Source organism: Ciona intestinalis, chromosome 3 (genome assembly GCF_000224145.3).
Source record: "Ciona intestinalis chromosome 3, KH, whole genome shotgun sequence".
In the NCBI taxonomy this organism is placed as follows: Eukaryota; Metazoa; Chordata; class Ascidiacea; order Phlebobranchia; family Cionidae; genus Ciona; species Ciona intestinalis.
In genome coordinates, this window is record NC_020168.2 from 5,758,506 (window position 1) to 5,771,777 (window position 13,272).

The following is a 13,272-nucleotide window of genomic DNA, read 5'->3' on the forward strand; positions in this document are numbered from 1 at the left end:
GAGTGCAATGACACGTGTTGTGTCGACCGCGGGTGCAGTGTCCCAGTTCTGTCTATCTTAAACTTCCTAACAGCGATCCCTAGTTATAGCGATGTCACTTCTATCTATCGGATGCCGACTGTCCGGCCTTGCTGATAAGTGACACCTAGAGTATGGGTTAAAGTTGGAGAAATCTGACCTGCGCGCACCGTTCTTATGCAGGTTGTTTACACACACAAACAAACATGGAGAAACAAAACCCAAGATTCCCAACCACGTTACATTACTAACGTGTGTAAAAGGTGGACTTTAATTAATCTTTTTGGTCTCCGTACATCCCCACCCCACACCACCCCACCCACTGTGAACCACAAATCATTCATTTTTTAAACAAGCATTCAATAAAATATAAGGGACTTCTTATGCTACAGCTCACATAAGTTAGTATTTACATCGACCAAGAATAAATCTTAGTCTGGGTATGCTATGGCTCCATCTTCGTTCTTAAGCTTTTCGTTCCGTCTCCGCCTCCTTTCTGTGGAAATACACAATGTTATACTTTGAAGAGAGCACATATATGGGCACTACAACAGTTATTTACTGCGTTAATAAAAAATTGTACATTTGAATTAAAGTGCAAACATTTGGATCGTTCAATATTTTGATTTGTTAACTTGCTAAGTTAACTTACTAAAAAAACGTGTCATATACCTTCGTATTTTAAATCCGGCTTTTTATGAAATATATTATTTTCCTGATTTGACTTCTAAATTAAATCGCGTCATCCATATTTACCGAACTAACATATTGAAATCAATACGCGGTATGAGTAATTATGCGCTTAATTTACAAGCAGGAACAAATTAGAAACACCCTGATCTGCAATAAAGATACAAACTCACTTTTAACGTTGCCAATCCAAAGCTGCATCGGCGGCTGTCAATCAAGCCATCTTCATTCGTGAGCGAGATAACATTGATGTGATTTGAACACAAGATTACTTGCATTGGTCCGCTGTTTTTCAAATAATTCTAACTTTTAGAGAATTTCAAACTAGACAGCTGTAAATTAAATGTTAAACATTAGTACAATAATTTAATACTACTACAATACAACAAATGCACTATATTGCTGATATATAACATATTAAATGCTTAAACAAGCCCTTATCACAACCTAGCTACCCTCACTTAACTATACGTTATAACTTCTGACCTCTGACACCTTGTTCCAAAATGGTGGCAAACCAAAAAGAACAAACCGCTAACACACATGCGCAAAGATGAAAACGTGTTGGTCACGTGAAAAGCTGGAAGCTGATTGGTTAATTGCTAGGCGCACATTAGGAATTGCGACGCAAGGCTAAATTAAATTCCGTGCAAATTTCAGCCAGTGTTGCCTCTTTAAAACATCATGGCGCGAATTTGGAGACATGGATTAGATACTGCATAACTGAACATCTGGTAACACTGAAATTTATTTATGGTAACAGCGCGACTTTTGCAGATTACAGCAATCATTATTTTGACGCCATTCCTGCGACATGCATGAACCATAGTAAACAATTAAGTTATAATATACTGCGCCGACAGTTACTCGCTTATAGACTGTACGGAACGTAAGTTAAAAAATCTATATATATTTGTTTATTTATAACATGCGCATTTTTAGCGTAAAATGGCCATATAAGTCTATTGCAAACCTCATCACTAATTCTCCGGCTATTAATCTACTATTATCGTAGGATGGGGGAAGATGGGACACATTTTCATTCTATTTTCTCGCTCATTTTGATTGTAAACAAAGAATATTCAAAGAATCATAAAACGCTATCCTCACGATTCCCAAATACCGTTGTTAATTGTTTAAAATGCGATTAGGATATTTGGATATTATGTGTTAAATGTGTCCCTTCTTCCCCCACCTTACTATATATCCATTTTTCAAAAAGCTGCACACTGTCTAATATTACAACACGACTGTAGTACCTGGTAAAGCCTGTGTTCGGTTCGTCCCCTTATACCTACTCATATTTACTAACATTACACTAACATATCAGATGAAACAATTTCTTTTCAATCTGTCCAAATTTGTGATTTGTTATTTTTATTATAGGCAGCGAAACAAACAATAAAACACAAAGAAAACGAAAAATATAAAGTACGAATACAAACAAACAGAAAAGGAACTTTATGTAGTACGTATCACCCGGTGGCTCCCCTCGCGTTTTTGCAATGTCATTCAATGTCTTGCGACATTGACAAAATATCTGCAAGAGGAAAAACCGGTTTAATTAAAATGAAATAATAAGAACTATTTTTTGGCAAAGTAATGTTTGGGTAATATAGTGCTGTGGGGTAAGGTGGGATACCGTTAGGACCCAAATCCCATATTTTCTGATCTTGTATTAAACAATCAATAAATCTCTTTTAGAGCGAAGCTACACGGTTACATAATTATGTGAATAATATTTGTTTACTACTAAATGGGACGGAGAATGAAATGTCAATCTTACCCAACCTTACTATATTAACAAAGATATAGGTTATTCTATGTATTAGAACTTACGTTTTTGCAGACACTTGCCGAAATGTTACGCGAGGGGAGCCAATATCAAACAAGTGCAGAAACATAATCGTAAAATAGATATAGTGTAGTACCATCGTCAGTAGAAAAAAAGCCTGAAAACATACAAAGTGTTATAGAAGAATGTATAGCGATAAAAGTACAGAAAAATAAGCAGTGGTATGTTGGTATATACTTACGTTTAAAAAATAATTTGTCGTTTTTACAAGCAACCCCCGGGTAGCTTATGTCTGCTACCTAGCGGTCAGATTGGACATCACGTTCGTCTTGCAGAGACTGGCTGACGTTGGGTGAGACCTGTTGAAAAAATGATGTTAAGTCATGGTGGGTTGTTCTATTTGTTATCGTGTTGGTATTTTAGCGCTTCTGCGACTAGAAAACCACTGTAAGCATGGGAGCGGTCTGGCAGCAAGTACGAAAGTCCGTAAGTCGACAATATCGACATATCTCGGTGAAGTTCGTGATATAGCACGATGACGTGTCGGGTGCGGTTTTATTGCAACACAAACAAGATTTCTAATTTCAGGAAAAATAAGTTTTTCGACGACATTCGCTACGTGATCTCGGCCACCGGTAATGACGTAGGCTCTGCTTGAATCGTTTCTTACTCTGAGGAAATGCGTTTAGTTTTGACTGACACGCGGCTATCGAGTAAATGGTGTGTTTATTTACCTAGTGAATTACGAGAATCCAGCACAGCGATTTTTGACTGTTATTTTTTATGCTTTTATTGTAAAGTATGAGAATCACTTATTACAGTTTTGCGATTGGAACTTTGCGCGAATCCATCACGTGTCAGTTGATGACGTCATCGCTACATGACGTAATGCATCACCATCAGCATGTGTGACAGCTCGTTAATTATCGCCAGCGCACAACGACGTTTGTCTTATTAGTTGATTTTATCGCACATACAGGCAGTAGATTGCTGGTAGCCGATATGGGTCGTGACGTTCGGTAAAATATTTCTAAACATCCTTCAGTCTAAAGTAATGATCGACTTTTGCCGCGATGGACGCCACGATATCTTAAACAACAGCACACGGCGGTTCTTGTATAGTCACCGACAGTGTTATTACTGAGCGCGGTCCAACTGCGAGAAACTAATGAGCCACGATCGGCGGTCTGTTCGTACAAATCCGCTGCTTACTAATTGCGCGATCTCGTTCGAAAATCCACGATTCCAGTTTCGATTCGCGACGACAGGCGCCGACTGCACAAGTGGCAGAGAGAATTAATATTGAGCTCGTTACAGGAATGACGCGATGCACCGCGCGGTCAACCACGAGAAACCCTTAAATATCGGCGCCTGGACAGACCTTGTATATCGGCTTTCGTCGTCTCGTAAAATACCCGGGGGACAACGGATTCAATAAATGAATAGACCCATACGACACGTATACACTTTTCTGCTTTAAACCCGTGTAAAACTCATGTTTTCATATAGATTCAATGAACAACAATTTCTTACCTGACAGCGTTGTCTTGATGATGTGGAGCAACGTTTATTGAAGCGTCTGCAATAAAATTTCAATTGTAAAGTGGTGCTAAAGATTTTAATAAATGGTAAAATTAGTAAAATGATTTTTTTTTCACTAAAACATGTCCTTTTTGGCACTTACCATTTGGGAGATAGGTGTTATGGTTGCTTTGCTGACTAGATGAAATGGTGCCTGGCAAGATGTAGTTTTCAGTACAGCTGTTGGTGACATGTGGGTGCTCCATGGTCAATTGGTCTCCGCTCATCTGGTAATATTGACCAGGGAAAGTACTTGGATTTGTTGCAGAAACGGACATCCCGGGATTGGCGTGGTAAGAACTGGGAACAAGTCGACTCGCCAATGGTTGTTCGGATTGACAGAGCTGCTGCGAAACTGGTGAACTACCAGATGCAGATGATGGCGAGGCATGGGCCGAGGAAGCGTACGAGAAGTCACCACTGTGGTTGGCAATAGGACTATGGTGTAGAAGCATGCTTTGTTGAGTGGAATAACCGTGGTTACTATGGGTGTATGGGTATGACTTCTGTTGTGGCATTCCTCTGTTTATACAGTTTTGGTTAACGAGATGCGGGTTTGAGTAAGTGTCGTGGGAATGGTAACCGTTGAAGGTATTGATGTTCTGGGACGCCTGTGTGCATGGGAACTGCTGGTGTTGGAAATGTGGGGAGGAAGGCGACACTCCTTGCAAACGATCGACTTCGATTCTCCCGTCAATCGAATTTCTCCTTTCCGTTGAAATCGGATGGCAAGTTGTGGAATCCGGGTCTGGGGTCGGCGGGATCGCGCTGTGGTATACCCCGTCCACCCAGTTCTGAACAGACGGGTATCTGCACTCACCGATTCTTCCAGGAAGGTCAACCCCGCTTATCATGGAAGGACTCACTACCGACGGAGTTTGCTGCTGACGACTGATGGCAGAGAACTGATCGTCGCTGTAGGAACCACGGAACGATGGAGGAAGGTTCAAATGAGAATCTCCGACATTGTCCGGGCACTTTGTCGGGTACGATGTGTGGTTGTCATTGCCAGGTGACCAGATTGCGTTATGTTTCGTAGCATTTTGATTATACGATGAATGGGTAATGGCGGTTGTTGAAATCGGATCGACCGCCGAGTTTTGCTGCAAACTGGAGATTGTAGCAGGCATACTGGATTGGTTGAACGTGTGGGGCGAGGTTGCGGTGTTGTTATTGGCCATTTTGTCAGGTTCGTTTGAGTCCACGTTTAAATCTGAAATAGAAGGTATTCCGGTGATGAGAAAACTAATCAGAAATTGGATCGTAATATGAACACTTCAAAGTATGAGTCAACACACGAATACCAACATTAGAAATTCATAATTTCACGAATGTGGTAAAATAAGGGCGTACCGAAATCTTCATTGTCTGTGGCGACGTCTTCGTTGCCGTCTTCCATACCTTGTTTCTTGTCATCGCCGACCTGGGTGTTTTCATTAGAGCGGTTCTTTGGGACCCACGTCATTTTGTTTTCCTTCTTGAGGCGACGACGCGCGTTCGCGAACCAAGTCGACACCTGGTAGCAAGGAAAATGTAATCAAATATTTCTAATATGAAACACAAAGTGTTGGTTGTGGAAACCAGCGTACCTGGGTCAGAGTCATCTTAGTTATAATGGCGAGCATTATTTTCTCGCCTTTGGTGGGGTAGGGATTCTTCTTGTGTTCCTGAAGCCAAGCTTTCAGTGTGTTAGTGGATTCCCTGGTTGCGCTTTTTCTGTGGCTTTGGTCGTTTATCTCTGGCTGGTACCTAAACAATACAACGTATATTACGTTTCGTCATGCGGAAAATTCGAAAATATCCAGATAAAATTGCGGCGTCTTGTGCGTTTGTCAGTCATAAATGATATGCAGGCCACGGTGGGTATTTGTTGATGTTAGATCTGCCGGTTTGATGATAGAAATTACTTCGCTTCCTGCCAAATACCCAGAGAGTGATTAAAAGTTATTGGCCGCAAATTAATCTCTGCTGATGCCATCGACGAAGTCAATTGCTGATCAGAATCCTCTTATCAGTTAATGAGACGATGCTGCCTTTTAGGGAGACTTCGCTAAGATCTGCGACAGCCGACAAAACAAACAAATTGCGCAGGGCTGGCATATGATAAGACGGCGCGGGTCGTCGACCGTACGTACGACGATCGTCGCTTTCTTGTCTTGGACGATTTTGAGGTCGCCGTCTTGCTTATACTGTAAGCATGCACCATTTTATCGGATGCAGGAAACATGTTGCCTAATCACTTCGTTATTGTGCTACTAACAACCGTGTTGTTGCCGGTCATTTGGATAACGTCATTTTAAATATACTGATTGCGAAACATAACACTTTGTGAACGGTTTCCCCTACGCGTGAGGCCGCGACAGTGGGTACACATTAAGGTTGATTGAAAATTGCTGGATAATTACCCGTCATAGGTGTATTGAGGTGCGTAGTTGTACGGAGCATAGCGTTGGTGGTTGTAGCTACGGGTTGACCAGGTGTCTCCAATTTCGCGTGGGCCATCGTAGTTTGGAGTCTGCGGAAATACGTGTACAAAATCGTTTATTTCATCCCCAAGATGGCGGTACAGAGCTGTAGAGCTATGGTTAATTAACAGACCCCTCTCACAATGCACGCCGTGAAGTATAAGAAACAAGAAGCAGTATTAGATGAAAAAATGCGAAGATTTACCAAAATCCTATTTTTATTGAGCATATTTCAATAGCTAAGCATTTTCTAATTAAAGGATTTAATACACAATAATAACTGTGCCTGGAATTATAACTTAGCAATATATAGTCAAGAAATGCAAAGAAGAACTCGAAACTTACCGTGGACGAGTAATACTGTGTTTGGTCAATACATGATTGACCGTAGTGTGGTGGAAGCACTCCATTCGTCCCCATATCTGTTGGTAACGCTGTATTGTAATGCGACCCCATCGGCAGTGTTTGGTTCGGGTACATCTTCAGGCCCGGGAAATCCGTCTGCATTTGGCCGGGAATTGCGTTTTCTTCTCCCGCAGAATACGTACTGATTTTTCGAGGGTAGGCGCAGGTCTTGCTGAGACCAACGTCCAGTGGTTGAGCAACAAGCATTATATCGTACTCTAAATTTGTCCGATATTCTGATATAATCTGCAAATATATAAAACCATTATGCTAAATATTTTTCTAGGTTCCTTCCAATAGAGCAACTTTTTGCAAAATCCTTCGCGGCTCTTCAAGCACACCATGCTGCAATAATACTACTACGAAACCGGCGCCCTTAAATTTCCCGCTGAAACGCGCTAAGCACGATATACAAGACACGACCCGCGTCGGAATGTCCCTGGCAGCATTGATCGAGTTAATTGCTCTCCGCAGTAACAAATAAGGAGGCGTCAAAAAAAACGAAGGAAAAACGGCAGCGAAGAAAGAACGTCGCGCGTCAAAAAGCGAGACCTAGATTTGGTCCGAGGCGAGCGAAAAAACGTCCGAACCGAATGCTCTATAAGCACATTGAAGTGTAATCCCATAAAACGATACTTAGTAAGCTGCATATGGTTTATATATGAACATACCTACAACGTTTTAAGCTTAAACTATTTCTTGCTTATGCATTTATTTAATTAAACCTTTGGTTGACACTATTGTTTAAAACACTTTTATGATGCAACATAGCTGAAATCATGAGCCAAGCCCGTTTAACCTAAATATGTATATATATATATATGGACAACTTTGCCTACGGACATAAGTGAAATAGTTTTTAAAAAATTCCGTGCCCATTCAAGTTCTGATTGAGCATTTGATTGACAGGGGGCCCTTTCTCCTTTTTTGCGATAGTTGGCTTGACAGGCTGCGTTGCTTTAACAAGAAATCTGCTGTTCGTGATCAAGACAAAATCTTTAGGTCATCACTGGCATAGTTTCGAAATGCGAGTATGAGCAAAAACAAATATTATTACTTGAAAAAATGTTTTGGATTTTAAACCGGTGGATATAGTTAAGTAAGCTTGGTCAAAAATTTTACGACTTCGTCATTTAGCAAAGCGGTATCACTTGCAGCAGACAAAACAATAAACAATCCTATTCTTGTTTACCTGTCTCTGTAAATATAGACACCCCTGCGGGCATTTTGAAACAAAAACAACCCGAAAAATGCCTTATGAAAACAGGAACTATACTGATTTTTCGGCTAGCAACAAAGCGAAATCACTATCTACCAATCGCATACGTCAGCCGAACATAAATGTGAGTCGGCCCTGGAACTATTTTGATCCCAAAAATATGAAGATATGTATTTAATAAGCACTCTTATGCGACTATTCTTGCTTCGAACCCGATGAATCCAAGACGAAACGCCGACGATGCGGCAGCGCTAGCAATTTAATGCAATGGATTTCTCGTTTTAATATTTTGTGGGAGAAACAGCTCGGGTTATGAATTAACGTCACTAAAATCTGCATCTTAGCTGCTGGGGTGGGATATACTTTTGAAAAATGCGAACCGGACATGGGTTATGATGGGAAAGGGTACGACATTTAATTCTTAGGATGTGGGAATGTAAACGATTTATCTCTGCACTTACAAGGTGATGCTGCGAACTTTTCCATGAAATCGGGATCCGTTTATATTTCCAACCGTAGATTTTTATCATTTTCACGACGAGAGTCACTCAATGGGACAAGCCGCCATATTTCTCTGATATGAGCATATAGACCCGAGTACGTGAGCACTTCTATTTATTTTTCCTATGTTAAGCTCTACTTCTACGAAAACGATGAATCCCCAATAAAAATTGTTATCATTCTCTCCCATGGCCCATGGTCTATTTCTCAATGCAAGTTTTTGTTATGCGAGTCGACGAACCCTGAACACACCAGCTTGAAAGGATTTTCTCATATTTTCATTGCGTCAGCAGGCAAAAAATTAATCGAAAACAACCGCTCAAAATAGTCCTGCTTATATTATAGACGAAATTTTAATTGCTTTTATTAACAAAAGGTGCGTTATAATAACAACACTGCCTGTAAAATAATTGCCTGCAACTTGCAACTTGACTCTATGTCTTTCGCCGGAAACTGGGTGACCACATCGGCACTTCGATTAGTAGGCTGGCAACCCGATTTCCGCACGGACCTGCTAACTGTGCCCTTCTGACCTCTATGTATTGATCGGTTTAACATATGTTCGTTTATATGTTTCGAATACTTAACTATATACTGCTAAGCATGTGTGAAAAAAACAAGCTACTAAAAGGCGGGAAAATAGAACCAAAAATCCGGCTTCGACGAAGAAATAACTTCGCCGTATTAGGCCATGACCGTCGCCGTTTCGTCTTTAAGACAAGCAATGCAGAAGAATTTATCAAAACATATTTATCTAACTCCATATAGAGCTAACAGCAGAAACTGATCCAAAGTGTAAAGCATTTTAAACACTTGTGAAGATAAAAACGAAAATTAATCATTAATTTTATAAACGACAGGTGAGGAAGTGCAAAATAAATTCAAATCGATAACTAGAACATATACATTTTTTAAATTTGTTATATCTTCTGCAATGACAGTGTATTTTGTCTTTGGAATTTTTTTAAATCTAACTTTAACCTCAAACAATAAAATGATGGCGGATTTGCACTATTTTTATACACCGGTCTGATTTGACATTTCCCAAGTGTGGTTCATGCGAAGTTTGAGGTTGCCCGTACCACCAAACGTGATATACCAGAGACCATCGTATCGTGCCTAAAAAACTTTGATCTCAGCAAAAACTATAGTTGGCCTATATTTGGCGATCACCGTACGTATATCATACGCCATTACTTTTTTCTATTTTTATACGCCATTATTTTCCATTACTATTTTTTTTGTGATTTAAACTCATAATATTAAATAATAAAATTATATAAATGTACAAATAATCGGCTAAATGGAGCAACTGTAATAACCTATATAAAGAAAACCCTGTTATAATACTGTGGGGTAAGATAGGATAGTGTAAGCCCCTAAATCCCATATTCCTGACCGTGTTTTGAACAACAATTAACAATACTATTTTAGGGTCGCGATCTATGCGGTTATGTAATTCTGTATGAATATTTATTGTGTATTACCAAATGGGACGAGAAAAAGAATGAAAATGTCCCATCTTCCCCACCCTATATGCACTTTGTGTACAACTCATAGATACCTGCAACATGTAGATTGTTTGCAACTATAAGTTTTTCTCATACCCTACGGAAAGTTTTATGGTAAAACAATCGTCGATAATAAAATGAAATCTATTTAACCAATCTCCGTACTTTGTAAAAATATATACAACTGAAAAGCCACATGCCTCAAACGTAGGTACCAGTTAGTGCTAGGTGTAATTAGATGAAAGATCTATTTTTGTTTGACCTTTTCATGATACACGTCTGTGGCTTACCTAAACATTAGGAGGCTTTTTTCGTGGTCCTACATTTTTTTCACACAAAACAAAGCATTTAAAAACCTTAACTAGTGTAATTTAAATTCATTGTTTTATTTTTTCACAACCCCAAAAAAGTATTTTTATAATACATACAATAGCAGATGCTTATTGTTTGAGCTTACTTGAAAGATGAAACGAGGTTATTTTTGCTATGGTTGAGCACTAATTAAATCGGGGTTTATTGTTTAATGTTGCCAATATATATAGCATGGTATTTAGTTTAACCACATCTACCTTTGCCCTCAATTAACACATAAATACCAGCAATATATTTGTTGTGCCAACTTTTAAGTTATAAGTTTGGTAAAGCGGACGGGTTCACTACGGTTCAAACACCAAGAGAAGATTGTATAATTTTAAAACAGACAGCGATAATCCGGTAAATCTTGTATAAAGTATTGCGCAATCTCCACACACAAATACCTGGAAGTTGACGAAACTCGTGTATTATTGCGTTATGTGGTAAGCTGTGCACGCGATGCTACGACTTAAGCTCACGGACTCTGTTTACAGCATCTCGGCGAATCAGAGACACAGATAAGCAACCTCCAGCGGATTACAGACACGTCGTGACACGTATACTCTTTCATGGTGTGCATCGACAACATTTTGCATTAAAGTAAAAACGAAGATTATAGCCCCTTGTGACGATTGCTTAATGCTATAACTCCCCGCACCGGTTTTACGGGACAAGATTAGAAATTGGGTATTTTTCGATTAATCATGCAATTCCCGTCTTAAAATACGTTTATTCTTGTCTTGTATATACGCCCACACTAATATTGGAGCGCGCAACATATACTGCTAATCTACGCAAGCTGTTTTAAACAAAGCGTAGTTTAATAAAGGCGTCATCGTTGTATAAATCATTAACCCCAACCAACAAGCGTGATGATTAATACGTTTACGTTCTTAGTCATCTCAACGTGACCTTTTCCTTCATGCAAAAAAATACCGAAGAAGTTTTAAGATCCAGATGAGAGAGAGAATTTGTGGACTTCATTTCTTTTACTGTACTGAAATAAATGAACGTCGGTATTTTATGTTATTTTATATAGCGTTGCAACCTTAAAATTAATAAGCTTGGTCGCCTATTAAAAATCTAACCAACACGGTATTATGCAGACATGTAGTTTTATTCATGTTGATATTTACAACTATTATAGTCTTTATAAGCGCGTCTTCTGTATGCCCAATTACACATGATTTCCTATATTTTAGGCTCACCGTCGCACACGTAAGAAGTTTACATTGCGGGGAAAACCTTCGGAGGCAGAACTTGACTGTTTGAGGTTTCCGTTAAGATTCTTACTATAACGCATCTCGTACTACATTAGTAAACCAACCCACCCACGCAAGTGCTTGTGACCATTTATAATTTATCTTGTCACATGCCAAACTAAATTAACAGCTGACACTGATTTTTTAAGATTTGTTTCTTATAGTCCTTTTGTTTTTTATATTATGTTTTAGTAACAGGTTGCAGTGTAATATACAGGCGCGTCTATATATAAAAACTTTTAAATAAGGGAATTCCCATTTAATTGGCCAATTTATTATTTACATATCTTTCATAAACAACAAACTAGGTTTAAACAGTTTCTAAAAAAAATCTATATTGCGATTTTTATAATAAACATGCATTGCCTTATGTGTATTAATTATTTTATCAATATACATTTTGATACCGCGATTCGTATTTAATTTCCGCAGGTGTACGAAGATGTTTATTTGCAGGTAACCCAGTTAACGGATAATTACTTCTAACCTCCGGAAACAATGGTTTTGCATCGACTGTTTTCCCAGAAACGGAACAGAAACAAACAGTCTCTTGAGGCAGCGGAGGTCAGAACGATTAATGTGGCTGGGACAAAGGTTATATATTTAACGGATTGTGAATTAAAATCCGGAGCCACTGTCACGACTTACCGGCTTCTAGTTAACGACAGCCGAGATCGACCAAATAAGACAATGAGCAGTTTCTGGGTCCGCTGACGATGGAGGAATCGTGATCACCTAAAATGCACCCGCAGCAGATAAGATAAAACTACTGGAACTTTTCTGCTGAACAGTAAACACTTGGCAAATGAGTCGAGTCACGACCTAACGCTACCACAAATTGCACAACAAACGCCCAGGTCGATGCAATTGTTTAATAGAACGGAAGACGAAGAAGAGTGAACGACAGCCGCTTATAGTTCGCAGATGGCGATGGAAATATCAGTCTAAAGTCCTAAAACCGAACTACCCCAACTACATATCTTACAAAAAGATATGATACCCTCAACCGATAAGTCCGAATATGACGTTGTGTATTTCATGCTGATTTTCGAGTCGACCACATCGCCACTCTGACGTCAGCTCTGTCAAATTTTAACGATATCGTAATCAGATTTGCAAACTTTTAAGATGAACCGTGTGAAAATGTCCAAGCAAAGAACTCGATGGAACCGCGTAGAACACAACACATGGTTTATTGATTTATAACCCCGATGCGCACTGAACTGACAGAAACTGTACCAGGCGTATGAAGGCGAGCATCGAAACCTGCCGCCTTGTAATTTGTCATCCAGTCAAATTGCGCTTAAACATGAGCGCCATTTATTCGATTAGCAAAAGTGACTGATGCTATTGCGTAACGCGAAGCTAATCCATGTGTACTTCAGGGGTGACGTTTGACGCATGATATAGTAATTAAAAGATGCAGAGATTGGAAGCGGTTTTATTGCAATTTTAAAAATGTAAAAAAAAA

General features: G+C 39.4%; 2 protein-coding genes and 1 long non-coding RNA gene across 3 annotated transcripts in view; 1 reads left to right on the top strand and 2 right to left on the bottom strand.

Annotated features, from left to right (window-relative positions):
- LOC113474097 overlaps positions 1-142 on the top strand; it is a 14,621-nt gene extending 14,479 nt beyond the window's left edge. Inside the window, exon 5 of the mRNA XM_026833681.1 lies at positions 84-142. Within this exon, the coding sequence (XP_026689482.1) occupies positions 84-142 (59 nt within the window). The remainder of the gene's footprint in view (positions 1-83) is intronic.
- A 30-nt stretch (positions 143-172) lies between these two features.
- Positions 173-1,036, bottom strand: LOC113474099. The gene is made up of 2 exons (XR_003395755.1): positions 882-1,036; positions 173-514 (listed from the first exon to the last, which is right to left on the bottom strand). It is a non-coding gene; the product is annotated as an uncharacterized LOC113474099 (long non-coding RNA).
- A 1,080-nt stretch (positions 1,037-2,116) lies between these two features.
- On the bottom strand, positions 2,117-7,406 carry LOC100186606 (iroquois-class homeodomain protein irx-5-like). Its single transcript, XM_018811108.2, has 9 exons — positions 6,895-7,406; positions 6,490-6,599; positions 5,674-5,833; positions 5,438-5,600; positions 4,188-5,297; positions 4,037-4,082; positions 2,745-2,862; positions 2,548-2,660; positions 2,117-2,248 (listed from the first exon to the last, which is right to left on the bottom strand). Exons 1-7 carry the CDS (start codon positions 7,159-7,161, stop codon positions 2,799-2,801), a joined length of 1,920 nt encoding a protein of 639 aa, XP_018666653.1. The 5' UTR covers positions 7,162-7,406; the 3' UTR covers positions 2,117-2,248; positions 2,548-2,660; positions 2,745-2,798.
- Between the last annotated feature and the right edge of the window lie 5,866 nt (positions 7,407-13,272).

Bases quoted from the DNA above. Each gene is read 5' to 3' on its own strand.
- LOC100186606 (XM_018811108.2), bottom strand. From the start codon at position 7,161: ATGCTTGTTGCTCAACCACTGGACGTTGGTCTCAGCAAGACCTGCGCC. The intron at 5,834-6,489 runs GTAATTATCCAG...TGTATTGTTTAG, and splicing joins CCTCAATACACCTATGACGG to GTACCAGCCAGAGATAAACG. The intron at 5,298-5,437 runs GTACGCCCTTAT...CTTCTATTTCAG, and splicing joins CACAGACAATGAAGATTTCG to ATTTAAACGTGGACTCAAAC.